The sequence below is a fragment of the Arachis stenosperma genome, chromosome 6, assembly GCF_014773155.1.
Source record: "Arachis stenosperma cultivar V10309 chromosome 6, arast.V10309.gnm1.PFL2, whole genome shotgun sequence".
NCBI lineage: Eukaryota > Viridiplantae > Streptophyta > Magnoliopsida > Fabales > Fabaceae > Arachis > Arachis stenosperma.
Window position 1 is genome coordinate 90,454,597 of NC_080382.1, and position 16,374 is coordinate 90,470,970.

The 16,374-nt window shown below is 41.9% G+C and overlaps 1 protein-coding gene across 1 annotated transcript; it reads left to right on the forward strand.

The window, feature by feature from the left end:
* The first annotated feature begins 4,961 nt into the window (after nt 1-4,961).
* LOC130934275 (uncharacterized) lies at nt 4,962-5,824 on the forward strand. Its single transcript, XM_057863862.1, has 2 exons — nt 4,962-5,030; nt 5,432-5,824. Exons 1-2 carry the CDS (start codon nt 4,962-4,964, stop codon nt 5,822-5,824), a joined length of 462 nt encoding a protein of 153 aa, XP_057719845.1.
* The last annotated feature ends 10,550 nt before the right edge of the window (nt 5,825-16,374 follow it).

A 16,374-nucleotide genomic window follows, 5' to 3' on the forward strand; every position in this document is an offset into this window, starting at 1 on the left:
AATCGGGGTTTAAAAGATGAGAAGCAAGTGATTTAAATGACGAGTGAATTAAATGGCAATTAAAATAAATAATAACTGAAAAGCAACTTTTAGCAAGATAGAGAAATTAGAAATCCAACTTAGTTATCTCTCTCAACAACAATGAAAGTTGAATCTAAACTCCACTTGGTCAACCTTTACCAGGGCAAAGGAAAGTCAAGGGACTAATTAAATTGACTTTTGAATCCTAATTATTTCCTCAGAAAAGGTTGGGATTATTTAAGTTCAGCTCAATTAGCAAGATAACGATTATCAATTATGTTGAGTTTAATAGCTGTTGAGTTACTGAATTCTTAACCAGAACCAAAAAGGAAAAAGTAAAATTGCTGAAATAATAAAAGTATCCTTAGATGGGAAGCAATGGCAACTTAAATCAAAGAGAACAATCATAGACTGAAAATACCTCAATTATCAATAATTCAAATAACAATCTGTGACATGGAATAATTCATAAATCAAATTATAATAATCAATTCAAATGTTGGAATAAATAATTGTAGAACTAAAATAAAAGAACATTTAAACCTGGATCCAGAGTTACTCCCAAAACAAGAAGAAGTCCTAAATCCTAAGAGAGAGAGAGAGAATCTCTCTCTAGACTAAATCTAAATCATAAAAAAAACTAGAAAATTGGCGAGCTCCCCTGAATGGATGCATTCCCCCACTTCATAACCTCTGGTCTATGCTTTCTGGACTTGGATTTGGGCCAAAAAGGGCCTCGGAACTCGTTATGAGCGTTTTCTGCAATTTCTGGTGCATGGCCTCTGTCACGCGTCCGCGTGGGTCACGCGGTCGCGTCATTCGGAGCTTTTCCTTGCCACGCAGTCGCGTCAGTCATGCGACCGCATCATGTGCGTCCTGCTTAAGGCACGCGGTCGCGTCAGTCATGCAGCCGCATCGCTGAATCTTCGCTTCTGGCACGCGATCGCGTCGTCCATGCGATCGCGTGAACACCAGTTTCCTTAAAGCTCCGTTTTGCTTTCTCCTTCCATTTTTGTATGTTTCCTTTTCCATCCTCTAAGTCATTCTGCCTTAGAAAATCTGAAACTACTCAACACACTAATCACGGCATCGAATGGAAATAAAGGTAATTAAAATAATTGATTTTTAAAGCTTAGGAAACATGTTTTTCACAATACGACATAATAAGGAAGGGAAAGTAAAACGATGCAATTAATGTGAATAATAAGTAGGTGAAGGATTATATAAATCACTCAAATTAAGCACAAAAGAACTCATGAAATATGGGTTTATCAACCTCCCCACACTTAAGCACTAGCATGTCCTCATGCTAAATCCAAGGTAAATAATTAAGGTTAAAGTGATGGAATGCAATGCAACCTAAATTAAATGCAACTACCTAAATGAATGATGCATCATGCAACTCTAATTTATTCACTCATATATAAAGCTTACATGTAGCTAAGTTAATTCACATTCTCAAGGAGTTATGTATATATATATATATAGCCAACCCTTAAATAATAAAGCATTTTAGCAAATGAGATGGGGAAAGAAAACATTGTACAAACTTGCAAAACAATTAGTAAATTTCAAGCACAGATATATGTTGATGAGTTATTGAATCCTCACTGGATTTTGTGTTTACTCTCTAGTCACTCAGTGTTTATTGGGTTTATTCACTCTATTTTTTTTCCTTTTATTCTTACTTTCTTATAGCTTTATTTTTCATCTAACCAATCAACAATTATAGAATATAGTCGTACCAAAAAGTCATGAGGTCTTAATTAAGGTTGTAATGGGGCCAAGGTAAAGGTAAGGATTTATGTATAGGGTCAAGTGAGCTGATAAGTGAATCCTTAATTAGACTAAGATCTCACCTAACATACATATTCAGCAAGATAAAACTTCTTTACCTATTTTCCATATTATCCCACTTATTGTTTACATGCTCATGTTTCACTTTTTATTTTTATCCCATGTGCATTGTTTTCATTGGGGAATTTCTTTTTGTATCCCCTTTTATTTAGATGCTGAAATTTTTTTTTAATGCACATGGTAATTGAATCACTTCGATTTTCCCATGAGCATGCTTCCCAAATTTATTTTTATTTCTTTTAGCTTCTCTACCCTTTTGTTTCTATCATCCATGTTCCCAAAAGGTTTTCCACATTTAACTCTATTCATGATTTTCTATCTTAAGCTAACCAAGGATTCACTTGGGGTTTTCTTTTATTTTTCAGCTTAAGGCTAGTAATTTGGCTAAATAGAATAAAGGGGTTTTAAAATGCTCAAGGGGGCTAACAAGGGTGATGTAAAAGGTAGGCTAATTTGGGGTAAGTGAGCTAAAATCAAATGATGGCCTCAATCATTCTCTTGGCATGTATCTATTCTATATTCTATAATTGGACATATAAATTAAAGCAAAGTAAAGAACATCAGAATAAAAAGAAATGTGACACACAGAAATGAAATTATGGTTTGAATGCAACCATACAATTTAAGCTCAAGACTCACAGGCTGTGTGTTCTCTAACTCAAGCATCATATATCATTCATATATTGTATGCAGGTTTAGTTAAAAATTTCCATTATTCTCATAAAAAAATTACTTAGGGTAGCTTTTAAAGTTTTAATGTTCCTCCTTGATGAAATGTTGTCAGCTTAACTACATTATGTAATGCTATAAACAAGGTTTATGGATTTAAATCTGATATGTTCAATTTCCTAGCTTACTTCCTTTTTATATTTTTCTATTTAAACTATACTATCTTATGCTAAAAAGGGTAAACTATACTAATTAATCCACTAATAAATCAGAATTGCAAACTAAACTAAATAACTAAAATAAACTAAATGGCTAAAATATGAACTAAAGATGCAAAATGCAGAAAATAGAGTAAAAATACATAAAAGCAATGTATAAGTACTCAGAAAATAACAGTAAAAAGAAAAATACAGAAAAATATCCAAAATAAAAGAAAAAGTATGTAGTGGTTCACCAAAATAAACGCTAGAGATGGGGACCTCCCCACACTTAAAAGGAAGCATCATCCCCGATGCTCAATCAAGCCGAGTATGAAGGGGTGTCATCACTGGTAGGGATGGCAGCTGGAGTCTCAGTGGTGGTGGGCTGGGAGTCTAGCTGCTGTAGAGGTGGGGCTGACTGTATCGGGATCTCTGGATTCGCAGCCTCTATCTGGGGCATAACCTCCTGATGCGGGGCAGCCTGCTCTGTGGCTGCCTGCTGATGAGTCTCCTCCTGGAAATGAGTCTCTGCATGGAAATGAGGCTCCTCCTCGTGCTCATCCTCCTCCTCCTCTGATGGCTCTGATGGAGTGTCGGGCTCAGAGGGGATGTCGGCGCCCTGTCTGATCATCAGCTTCAGATGGGAATAGCGTCGCCTGCTGCGGCGCTCCAATCTCTCATACCGGCACCTGTTACGGCGCTCCATCTAATCAAGCTGGCGGAATAGACGGTGCACGAGGCGATAAACCGGCTCAGATGCGGGTGGAGGTGCAGTGGTGGCAGCAGGGGCAGCTGGGGCAGCTGTGGATGTAGAGGGTCCAGCAGACGGAGGGGCTGTCTCATCAGTAGCAGTGATGGGTGGTGGTCTGTAGCCCAAAGCTAGGAAGTTCCTGCTGTGAGGAATGATCTTCCTGCAATCCGCCGCTGGTGGTCTCTCATCGGCATCCTCCCATGGCACGTCAGCCCGACGGCCAAGCTGTGTAACTAGATACGGAAAAGGGAGGGTGCCTCGGACGTGGACCCCGGCCATATAGTTCCGGATAAAACGAGGCAAGTACAGGTCCTTACCCTCCAGCACACACCAGAGGAGGGTAATCATGGCAACCGGGATCTCAATCTCATGAGTACTCGGCATCACATAGTTGCTCAAGATTTGATGCCATAACCGAGCCTCATCATTTAAGTACGCTCTCTTGATCCTTCTAGGCATGGTAGTGTCCTGACCCATCTCCCAAGGAACTGTCGGGTCGAGAGCTATCCGTGCTTTCACGACATCCCAATCAAACTGCATTTGACTCATGTCCTCCTCAGCCTTTGAAAAACCATCAGGCTGATCGGATTTGGCTGGGAGCTGGAGGATGTCCTCTAAGGCCTCTTCAGTGACCAGAATTTATTTTCCTCTCATGTTTACGGCATCTAGGGTGGTGAGGTAGTAGTTGCAATAGAATTCCCGGACCCAAGATGCGTTGACCTCTGTCAGTGTTCTTTCCAGAAAGAACCAGCCCCTTTGCTTGATTTGCTCAGTGGTGTACTACTGGAGGGCTTCTGGAATTTTCAGAGTTCGTTCCAGGTATAGATTTCTGGAGTTTGCAAAAGTCGGGTACTTCAGTTCACAGTACCAGTTCGCAAATTTTAATGGATCATTTGCAGGAAGCAGCTGGTCAGCTTTCTCCTGCTGTGTGAAGTTCTTCTCCCGCCGTGAAGAATCGTGCATTAGAGCAATAATGGACTGGGAGGAAACTCCTCGCTTGCGCTTCCCAGTAGCCTTGCCTTTACCTTTCCTTTGTGAGGCAGACATCCTGAAAAACAGAAAACCAGGATATGGATAAAAAAATAGGAAAGCAAATAGGCAAGTAAACAAAGGAAACTCAAAGCGTCAAGGGAGAATAAGGAAAATGAGGAAATGAAATGTGATGGAATTTATGTTAAATGGAGAAAAAATTAATATGCCATGGTTAGAAAGTTAGAGGAAAGTGAAAATAATCAGAAAAGAGATCAAAAGGGTTAGTATGGTTAGAATTTTGAAAAAGAAATTAGTAAATTAAAATTAGTGAGTTAGTAAAGTGCGGGTTAAAGTAAGTGGCATAGAAAGATTCCATATAACAGTGATTCACAGGTAAGAATAGAAGTACTCATAATCGAACAAGAGAAACAGGGTGATGCTGATTCGAATAGAAATAACAAAAAGCAAAAATTGGAATCAGTGAATCACAAATGCAGTTTATGAACCAGGAAATCAAAGAGGATAAGAAAGTCTGCCATAGCATTCATGAAATGGTCTGGGTAAAGCAGAGTAAAACAGAGTTCAGAAATGCCAAACCAAAACATGAATGAAAATAATTTTCAAAAAATTTGGGCAGCATTCCGGCTAAAATTGGATTGTCCTGGAAAATAAACAGCAATTATAGCAGTTCAGATGAATTAAAAACTTGCTGCAGTTACCAATAATGAATAGAAATAGGAAAATTTAGAGTAACAAGCAGCAAATGCAAGAAATCACAGCATGTGAACGAGGTCACAGGAACAGCAGAATTGCAGTTATGATAAAACAGAAACAAGAACAGTGCAAGTAAACAGACCTAGATCCACTAACCACAGCCTAAGCTACCTAACAACCTAAAAGTTCCACTACAACATGCATATCTATCTATCCTAATTATGAACAGAAACGGAAAAAATTATAGAAAAACGACGAACGGATAAAAAGGATTTGCGTTTTGCGGAACCTGGTAGGCGGGAGGGGTGTAACGGGGAAGAAAGTGGCTGCGGCGGCGTTCGGTGCGGTGGCGGGGCACGGCGTCACGGTGGCGGCTGAGGGGGGCAGTGGCGGAGAGGGTTTAGGGTTAGTGATAGAAGAAGGGGGGCTGCGGGTGGTTGGCGGAGAGGGGGCGCGGCTGGGTGGCCGGCAGTGGGGGGCGGTGGCTGCGGTTGGCAGTGGTGGAGAGGGGGGAAGAGAGGAAGAAGGAAGAAGAGAGAAGGGGAGGGGGTGGTACGGCGGTGGCGTCTGGGCGGCGGCGGCGCCGGGGTGGTGGCGTGGCGGCTGGGGGAAGAAGAAGAGAGAAGGGGAAGAGGGTTAGGGGTGAAGGGGGGCTGCGCGACTGATAGGGTTCGCGTGGCTGGGGGGGTTATATTATTGAATCCACGCGGCCGCGTGGAGCACGCGGTCGCGTGGTTGGGGCGAAAATGGGAGTGACGCGATCGCGTGGGGCGCGCGATCGCATGAGAGGGGGGAATGAAGGTTGACGCGCTCGCGTGGGTCTAGCGATCGCGTCGCTAGAATTCGTGCTAAACGCACGACTCCAGCGCCGTTTCAGCACAACTCCCTGTTTCTTTTTGGGGTGATGTGCAATCTATGCGACGCGATCGCGTCGCTCACACGGTCGGGTAGGATTGGTATTGTGCAAGTGACGCGATCGCATGGGGCATGCGATCGCATGGGCCAATTTGCGCGAAACGCACAAGGGCTGCACGATTCCAGCCTAACTTTCTGTTCGTTGGATCCTTACGCCGATATATATATCACGCGGCCGCGTGAGTCACACGGTCGTGCGGGTGGTGTATTCGCAATATGACGCGATCGCATGGGGCATGCGGTTGCGTCGTGCAACCCTCTCTTTTTTTTATGCATGAAAAAAAAATGCAGAATACAATGACTATCATGAATACTTATGCATGATTCCAGGTTTAATAAATTAAAATGAAAAAGGAAAAATGAAAGCAATTAACAAGAAATAAATTGAAAAAGAAGCGACCATACCATGGTGGGTTGTCTCCCACCTAGCACTTTTAGTTAAAGTCCTTAAGTTGGACATTGGAGGAGTATCCTGTTATGGTGGTTTATGTTTAAATTCGTCCAAAAATCTCCACCAGTGCTTGGAATGCCAATAGCCTCTGGGGTCCCAAACTAGGCATGTGAAGCTTCTGAGCAGCTTCAAACAGATATTCAGCCTCCCGGGATGACAAATGTCAGAATATAATCCATGATCCCAAGCTGTGTTTTTAGATCCGCCTCCGTTTTGATTTGTAAGTTTCCATTTGGGCAGGTTAAAAAGTAGAATCTCACCGTGGTGACCAAACGTTCTCCGTGATCTATGCAATTGAGCATGATACCAATCCGTGTACTTCGAGGTGAAGCGTGGAACCTTATTGAACCTTGTGCACCAACTCTGAGTACGAGCCATTTCCTTCTTACTCTTAAAGCCGCAGAGAGCTCTAAGCTGGCCATCTGTTTCGAGCAAACCATATTCAAGTGAATAAGTGAAGTTATAAGCTAAGGATTGTACCCACTTGAAGCTTGTATTAGGTGGTAATGGCCTTGGGATATGTGTTTTTGGTGGTTCTGCAAGTTCCATTTTCTTGTGCTCTTCTGTGAATTCCTCCACTTCTTTGCAAAGATCTTCAATTGTATCTGTGTCCTGGTCAAAGTCTTCCGTGTCTTCCTCATCACTTGAGTCATAGATTGGAGGTTGAGAGAAATTCATCTCTGCATCATCTTCATATTCACTTGGGGAAGATTCTTCGAATTCAGAGAATTCACTTGCGGATGCAAGTTCATCACCAAGAGAGATAGACTTGTGAATATCATCATCAAGGGAATTTGCTTCTTGGATTATTCCGTCTGATTCCTCATAAATGACTTGCCTTGGAGATTGTACAGTATCTTCCTTAGCATCAACTGTAGCATCCTAGATGGAGTTTTCCTCAATTCTGGATTCCCAAGGAAGTTCAGCATCGCCTAGATCTTCAACTAACTCTTCTTCTTGAACAATGACAGCTTCTTCCACTTGTTCTAGTACGAATTCATTCTCTGCCTTGTCCACTGGAGTCTCTAGTATTTCTTTCATGCTACGCTCTTCATCGGGTTGTCCACATGGAGCTGTGGTTGATCCTTGTATATTTGAGCGCTTAGTGGCCCATTGGATTAGTGCTTGCTCCAGTTGTTGAATGGTTGTTTGAAATTTAATTACTGTTTCTTTTTGGCGATCCTCTGCTTCGCGGTTTGCTGGAATTAGACATGATACATAGGGAAGTGGTGATGATTGGGAACGATTGGATTGGTATTGGGGTAAGGAAGGATCATATGATGGCAAATGGTGAAGAGAAGCTTGTGAGTGTGGTGGTTCGAGGTTATATTGAAAGGACGGCTCATATGCACGGGGTGGAGCTTGTTGGTAGTTACAAGGTTGTCCACCATGTCTATCAGCTGGGTATGAGCGGTAGAATGGTCTTTGTCCAGGATATCTCGGAGGGTGTTGCTGCTAAAAGGGTTGATTAGATCCTCTTGGTTCCATCCATCCTTGATTGGTCTGACCTTGATGCACATTCCTGCTGTAACTTCTATTTCCTTTAACAATATTAGAACCAAACTCAAAGCGAGAGGAGTGAGAGTTCATAGTAGCAAATAAAGATAGAAAGGAAAAACGAAAATAAATAAACAAGCAAAAGAAAAATATTTACAATAACCAATAATAAGGCACACGTTAGCAGTTCCCCGGCAACGGCGCCATTTTGACGTTAGGATTTTTGCCAGTAAAGAATGTCATAAAAAAAATAGTCGCGTTGTAGATATAGTCTCTAAACCGACAAAAATTCCTTCGTACAAACGTTTTGGTTGTCACAAGTAACAAACCCCTTTAAAATTGATAACCGAGTATTTAAACCTCGGGTCGTCTTCTCAAGGAACTGCGAGGAGGTATGTTCTTATTATTGGTTATAAAGGTTGTAATCGGGGTTTAAAAGATGAGAAGCAAGTGATTTAAATGACGAGTGAATTAAATGGCAATTAAAATAAATAATAACTGAAAAGCAACTTTTAGCAAGATAGAGAAATTAGAAATCCAACTTTGTTATCTCTCTCAACAACAATGAAAGTTGAATCTAAACTCCACTTGGTCAACCTTTACCAGGGCAAAGGAAAGTCAAGGGACTAATTAAATTGACTTTTGAATCCTAATTATTTCCTCAGAAAAGGTTGGGATTATTTAAGTTCAGCTCAATTAGCAAGATAACGATTATCAATTATGTTGAGTTTAATAGCTGTTGAGTTACTGAATTCTTAACCAGAACCAAAAGGGAAAAAGTAAAATTGCTAAAATAATAAAAGTATCCTTAGATGGGAAGCAATGGCAACTTAAATCAAAGAGAACAATCATAGACTGAAAATACCTTAATTATCAATAATTCAAATAACAATCTGTGACATGGAATAATTCATAAATCAAATTATAATAATCAATTCAAATGTTGGAATAAATAATTGTAGAACTAAAATAAAAGAACATTTAAACCTGGATCCAGAGTTACTCCCAAAACAAGAAGAAGTCCTAAATCCTAAGAGAGAGAGAGAATCTCTCTCTAGACTAAATCTAAATCATAAAAAAAACTAGAAAATTGGCGAGCTCCCCTGAATGGATGCATTCCCCCACTTCATAACCTCTGGTCTATGCCTTCTGGACTTGGATTTGGGCCAAAAAGGGCCTCGGAACTCGTTATGAGCGTTTTCTGCAATTTCTGGTGCGTGGCCTCTGTCACGCGTCTGCGTGGGTCACGCGGTCGCGTCATTCGGAGCTTTTCCTTGCCACGCGGTCGCGTCAGTCATGCGACCGCATCATGTGCGTCCTGCTTAAGGCACGCGGTCGCGTCAGTCATGCAGCCGCATCGCTGAATCTTCGCTTCTGGCACGCAATCGCGCCGTCCATGCGATCGCGTGAACACCAGTTTCCTTAAGGCTCCGTTTTGCTTTCTCCTTCCATTTTTGTATGTTTCCTTTTCCATCCTCTAAGTCATTCTGCCTTAGAAAATCTGAAACTACTCAACACACTAATCACGACATCGAATGGAAATAAAGGTAATTAAAATAATTGATTTTTAAAGCTTATGAAACATGTTTTTCACAATACGACATAATAAGGAAGGGAAAGTAAAATGATGCAATTAATGTGAATAAGTAGGTGAAGGATTATATAAATCACTCAAATTAAGCACAAAAGAACTCATGAAATATGGGTTTATCAACCTCCCCACACTTAAACACTAGCATGTCCTCATGCTAAATCCAAGGTAAATAATTAAGGTTAAAGTGATGGAATGCAATGCAACCTAAATTAAATGCAACTACCTAAATGAATGATGCATCATGCAACTCTAATTTATTCACTCATATATAAAGCTTACATGTAGCTAAGTTAATTCACATTCTCAAGGAGTTATGTATATATATATATAGCCAACCCTTAAATAATAAAGCATTTTAGCAAATGAGATGGGGAAAGAAAACATTGTACAAACTTGCAAAACAATTAGTAAATTTCAAGCACAGATATATGTTGATGAGTTATTGAACCCTCACTGGATTTTGTGTTTACTCTCTAGTCACTCAGTGTTTATTGGGTTTATTCACTCTATTTTTTTTCTTTTTATTCTTACTTTCTTATAGCTTTGTTTTTCATCTAACCAATCAACAATTATAGAATATAGTCGTACCAAAAAGTCATGAGGTCTTAATTAAGGTTGTAATGGGGCCAAGGTAAAGGTAAGGATTTATGTATAGGGTCAAGTGAGCTGATAAGTGAATCCTTAATTAGACTAAGATCTCACCTAACATACATATTCAGCAAGATAAAACTTCTTTACCTATTTTCCATATTATCCCACTTATTGTTTACATGCTCATGTTTCACTTTTTATTTTTATCCCATGTGCATTGTTTTCATTGGGGAATTTCTTTTTGTATCCCCTTTTATTTAGATGCTGAAATTTTTTTTTTAATGCACATGGTAATTGAATCACATCGATTTTCCCATGAGCATGCTTCCCAAATTTATTTTTATTTCTTTTAGCTTCTCTACCCTTTTGTTTCTATCATCCATGTTCCCAAAAGGTTTCCCACATTTAACTCTATTCATGATTTTCTATCTTAAGCTAACCAAGGATTCACTTGGGGTTTTCTTTTGTTTTTCTGCTTAAGGCTAGTAATTTGGCTAAATAGAATAAAGGGGTTTTAAAATGCTCAAGGGGGCTAACAAGGGTGATGTAAAAGGTAGGCTAATTTGGGGTAAGTGAGCTAAAATCAAATGATGGCCTCAATCATTCTCTTGGCATGTATCTATTCTATATTCTATAATTGGACATATAAATTAAAGCAAAGTAAAGAACATCAGAATAAAAAGAAATGTGACACACAGAAATGAAATTATGGTTTGAATGCAACCATACAATTTAAGCTCAAGACTCACAGGCTGTGTGTTCTCTAACTCAAGTATCATATATCATTCATATATTGTATGCAGGTTTAGTTAAAAATTTCCATTATTCTCATAAAAAAATTACTTAGGGTAGCTTTTAAAGTTTTAATGTTCCTCCTTGATGAAATGTTGTCAGCTTAACTACATCATGTAATGCTATATACAAGGTTTATGGATTTAAATTTGATATGTTCAATTTCCTAGCTTACTTCCTTTTTATATTTTTCTATTTAAACTATACTATCTTATGCTAAAAAGGGTAAACTATACTAATTAATCCACTAATAAATCAGAATTGCAAACTAAACTAAATAACTAAAATAAACTAAATGGCTAAAATATGAACTAAAGATGCAAAACGCAGAAAATAGAGTAAAAATACATAAAAGCAATGTATAAGTACTCAGAAAATCACAGTAAAATGAAAAATACAGAAAAATATCCAAAATAAAAGAAAAAGTATGTAGTGGTTCACCAAAATAAACGCTAGAGATGGCGACCTCCCCACACTTAAAAGGAAGCATCGTCCCCGATGCTCAATCAAGCCAGGTATGAAGGGGTGTCATCACTGGTAGGGATGGCAGCTGGAGTCTCAGTGGTGGTGGGATGGGAGTCTGGCTGCTGTAGAGGTGGGGCTGATTGTATCGGGATCTCTGGATTCGCAGCCTCTATCTGGGGCATAACCTCCTGATGCGGGGCAGCCTGCTCTGTGGCTGCCTGCTGATGAGTCTCCTCCTAGAAATGAGTCTCTGCATGGGAATGAGGCTCCTCCTCGTGCTCATCCTCCTCCTCCTCTGATGGCTCTGATGGAGTGTCGGGCTCAGAGGGGATGTCGGCGCCCTGTCTGATCATCAGCTTCAGATGGGAATAGCGTCGCCTGCTGCGGCGCTCCAATCTCTCACACCGGCGCCTGTTACGGCGCTCCATCTAATCAAGCTGGCGGAATAGACGGTGCACGAGGCGATAAACCGGCTCAGATGCGGGTGGAGGTGCAGTGGTGGCAGCAGGGGCAGCTGGGGCAGCTGTGGATGTAGAGGGTCCAGCAGACGAAGGAGCTGTCTCATCAGTAGCAGTGATGGGTGGTGGTCTGTAGCCCAAAGCTAGGAAGTTCCTGCTGTGAGGAATGATCTTCCTGCAATCCGCCGCTGGTGGTCTCTCATCGGCATCCTCCCATGGCACGTCAGCCCGACGGCCAAGCTGTGTAACTAGATACGGAAAAGGGAGGGTGCCTCGGACGTGGACCCCGGCCATATAGTTCTGGATAAAACGAGACAAGTACAGGTCCTTACCCTCCAGCACACACCAGAGGAGGGTAATCATGGCAACCGGGATCTCAATCTCATGAGTACTCGGCATCACATAGTTGCTCAAGATTTGATGCCATAACCGAGCCTCATCATTTAAGTACGCTCTCTTGATCCCTCTAGGCATGGTAGTGTCCTAACCCATCTCCCAAGGAACTGTCGGGTCAAGAGCTATCCGTGCTTTCACGGCATCCCAATCAAACTGCATCTGACTCATGTCCTCCTCAGCCTTTGAAAAACCATCAGGCTGATCGGATTTGGCTGGGAGCTGGAGGATGTCCTCTAAGGCCTCTTTAGTGACCAGAATTTGTTTTCCTCTCAGGTTTACGGCATCTAGGGTGGTGAGGTAGTAGTTGCAATAGAATTCCCGGACCCAAGATGCGTTGACCTCTGTCAGTGTTCTTTCCAGAAAGAACCAGCCCCTTTGCTTGATTTGCTCAGTGGTGTACTACTGGAGGGCTTCTAGAATTTTCAGAGTTCGTTCCAGGTATAGATTTCTGGAGTTTGCAAAAGTCGGGTACTTCAGTTCACAGTACCAGTTCGCAAATTTTAATGGATCATTTGCAGGAAGCAGCTGGTCAGCTTTCTCCTGCTGTGTGAAGTTCTTCTCCCGCCATGAAGAATCGTGCATTAGAGCAATGACGGACTGGGAGGAAACTCCTCGCTTGCGCTTCCCAGTAGCCTTGCCTTTACCTTTCCTTTGTGAGGCAGACATCCTGAAAAACAGAAAACCAGGATATGGATAAAAAATAGGAAAGCAAATAGGCAAGTAAACAAAGGAAACTCAAAGCCTCAAGGGAGAATAAGGAAAATGAGGAAATGAAATGTGATGGAATTTATGTTAAATGGAGAAAAAATCAATATGCCATGGTTAGAAAGTTAGAGAAAAGTGAAAATAATCAGAAAAGAGATCAAAATGGTTAGTATGGTTAGAATTTTGAAAAAGAAATTAGTAAATTAAAATTAGTGAGTTAGTAAAGTGCGGGTTAAAGTAAGTGGCATAGAAAGATTCCATATAACAGTGATTCACAGGTAAGAATAGAAGTACTCATAATCGAACAAGAGAAACAGGGTGATGCTGATTCGAATAGAAATAAAAAAAAGCAAAAATTGGAATCAGTGAATCACAAATGCAGTTTATGAACCGGAAAATCAAAGAGGATAAGAAAGTCTGCCATAGCATTCATGAAATGGTCTGGGTAAAGCAGAGTAAAACAGAGTTCAGAAATGCCAAACCAAAACATGAATGAAAATAATTTTCAAAAAATTTGGGCAGCATTCCGGCTAAAATTGGATTGTCCCGGAAAATAAACAGCAATTATAGCAGTTCAGATGAATTAAAAACTTGCTGCAGTTACCAGTAATGAATAGAAATAGGAAAATTTAGAGTAACAAGCAGCAAATGCAAGAAATCACAGCATGTGAACGAGGTCACAAGAACAGCAGAATTGCAGTTATGATAAAATAGAAACAAGAACAGTGCAAGTAAACAGACCTAGATCCACTAACCACAGCCTAAGCTACCTAACAACCTAAAAGTTCCACTACAAAATGCATATCTATCTATCCTAATTATGAACAGAAACGGAAAAAATTATAGAAAAATGATGAACGGATAAAAAGGATTTGCGTTTTGCGGAACCTGGTAGGCGGGAGGGGTGTAACGGGGAAGAAAGTGGCTGCGGCGGCGTTCGGTGCGGTGGCGGGGCACGGCGTCGCGGTGGCGGCTGAGGGGGGCAGTGGCGGAGAGGGTTTAGGGTTAGTGATAGAAGAAGGGGGGCTGCGGGTGGTTGGCGGAGAGGGGGGGCACGGCTGGGTGGCCGGCAGTGGGGGGGCGGTGGCTGCAGTTGGCAGTGGTGGAGAGGGGGGAAGAGAGGAAGAAGGAAGAAGAGAGAAGGGGAGGGGGTAGTACGGCGGTGGCGTCTGGGCGGCGGTGGCGCCGGGGTGGTGGCGTGGCGGCTGGGGGAAGAAGAAGAGAAAAGGGGAAGAGGGTTAGGGGTGAAGGGGGGCTGCACGACTGATAGGGTTCGCGTGGCTGGGGGGTTATATTATTGAATCCACGCGGCCGCGTGGAGCACGCGGTCGCGTGGTTGGGGCGAAAATGGGAGTGACGCGATCGCGTGGGGCGCGCGATCGCATGAGAGGGGGGAATGAAGGTTGACGCGCTCGCGTGGGTCTAGCGATCGCGTCGCTAGAATTCGTGCTAAACGCACGACTCCAGTGCCGTTTCAGCGCAACTCTCTGTCTCTTTTTGGGGTGATGTGCAATCTATGCGACGCGATCGCGTCGCTCACGCGGTCGTGTAGGATTGGTATTGTGCAAGTGACGCGATCGCATGGGGCATGCGATCGCATGGGCCAATTTGCGCGAAACGCACAAGGGCTGCACGATTCCAGCCTAACTTTTTGTTCGTTGGATCCTTACGCCGATATATATATCACGCGGCCGCGTGAGTCACACGGTCGCGCGGGTGGTGTATTCGCAATATGACGCGATCGTATGGGGCATGCGGTTGCGTCGTGCAACCCTCTCTTTTTTTTATGCATGAAAAAAAATGCAGAATACAATGACTATCATGAATACTTATGCATGATTCCAGGTTTAATAAATTAAAATGAAAGCAATTAACAAGAAATAAATTGAAAAAGAAGCGACCATACCATGGTGGGTTGTCTCCCACCTAGCACTTTTAGTTAAAGTCCTTAAGTTGGACATTGGAGGAGTATCCTGTTATGGTGGTTTATGTTTAAATTCGTCCAAAAATCTCCACCAGTGCTTGGAATGCCAATAGCCTCTGGGGTCCTAAACTAGGCATGTGAAGCTTCTGAGCAGCTTCAAACAGATATTCAGCCTCCCGGGATGACAAATGTCAGAATATAATCCATGATCCCAAGCTGTGTTTTTAGATCCGCCTCCGTTTTGATTTGTAAGTTTCCATTTGGGCAGGTTAAAAAGTAGAATCTCACCGTGGTGACCAAACGTTCTCCGTGATCCATGCAATTGAGCATGATACCAATCCGTGTACTTCGAGGTGAAGCGTGGAACCTTATTGAACCTTGTGCACCAGCTCTGATTACGAGCCATTTCCCTCTTACTCTTAAAGCCGCAGAGAGCTCTAAGCTGGCCATCTGTTTCGAGCAAACCATATTCAAGTGAATAAGTGAAGTTATAAGCTAAGGATTGTACCCACTTGAAGCTTGTATTAGGTGGTAATGGCCTTGGGATAGGTGTTTTTGGTGGTTCTGCAAGTTCCATTTTCTTGTGCTCTTCTGTGAATTCCTCCACTTCTTTGCAAAGATCTTCAATTGTATCTGTGTCCTGGTCAAAGTCTTCCGTGTCTTCCTCATCACTTGAGTCATAGATTGGAGGTTGAGAGAAATCCACCTCTGCATCATCTTCATATTCACTTGGGGAAGATTCTTCGAATTCAGAGAATTCACTTGCGGATGCAAGTTCATCACCAAGAGAGATAGACTTGTGAATATCATCATCAAGGGAATTTGCTTCTTGGATTATTCCGTCTGATTCCTCATAAATGACTTGCCTTGGAGATTGTACAGTATCTTCCTTAGCATCAACTGTAGCATCCTGGACGGAGTTTTCCTCAATTCTGGATTCCCAAGGAAGTTCAGCATCGCCTAGATTTTCAACCAACTCTTCTTCTTGAACAATGACAGCTTCTTCCACTTGTTCTAGTACGAATTCATTCTCTGCCTTGTCCACTGGAGTCTCTAGTATTTCTTTCATGCTACGCTCTTCATCGGGTTGTCCACATGGAGCTGTGGTTGATCCTTGTATATTTGAGCGCTTAGTGGCCCATTGGATTAGTGCTTGCTCCAGTTGTTGAATGGTTGTTTGAAATTTAATTATTGTTTCTTTTAGGCGATCCTCTACTTCGCGGTTTGCTGGAATTAGACATGATACATAGGGAAGTGGTGATGATTGGGAACAATTGGATTGGTATTGGGGTAAGGAAGGATCATATGATGGCAAATGGTGAAGAGAAGCTTGTGAGTGTGGTGGTTCGAGGTTATATTGAAAGGACGGTTCATATGCACGGGGTGGAGCTTGTTGGTAGTT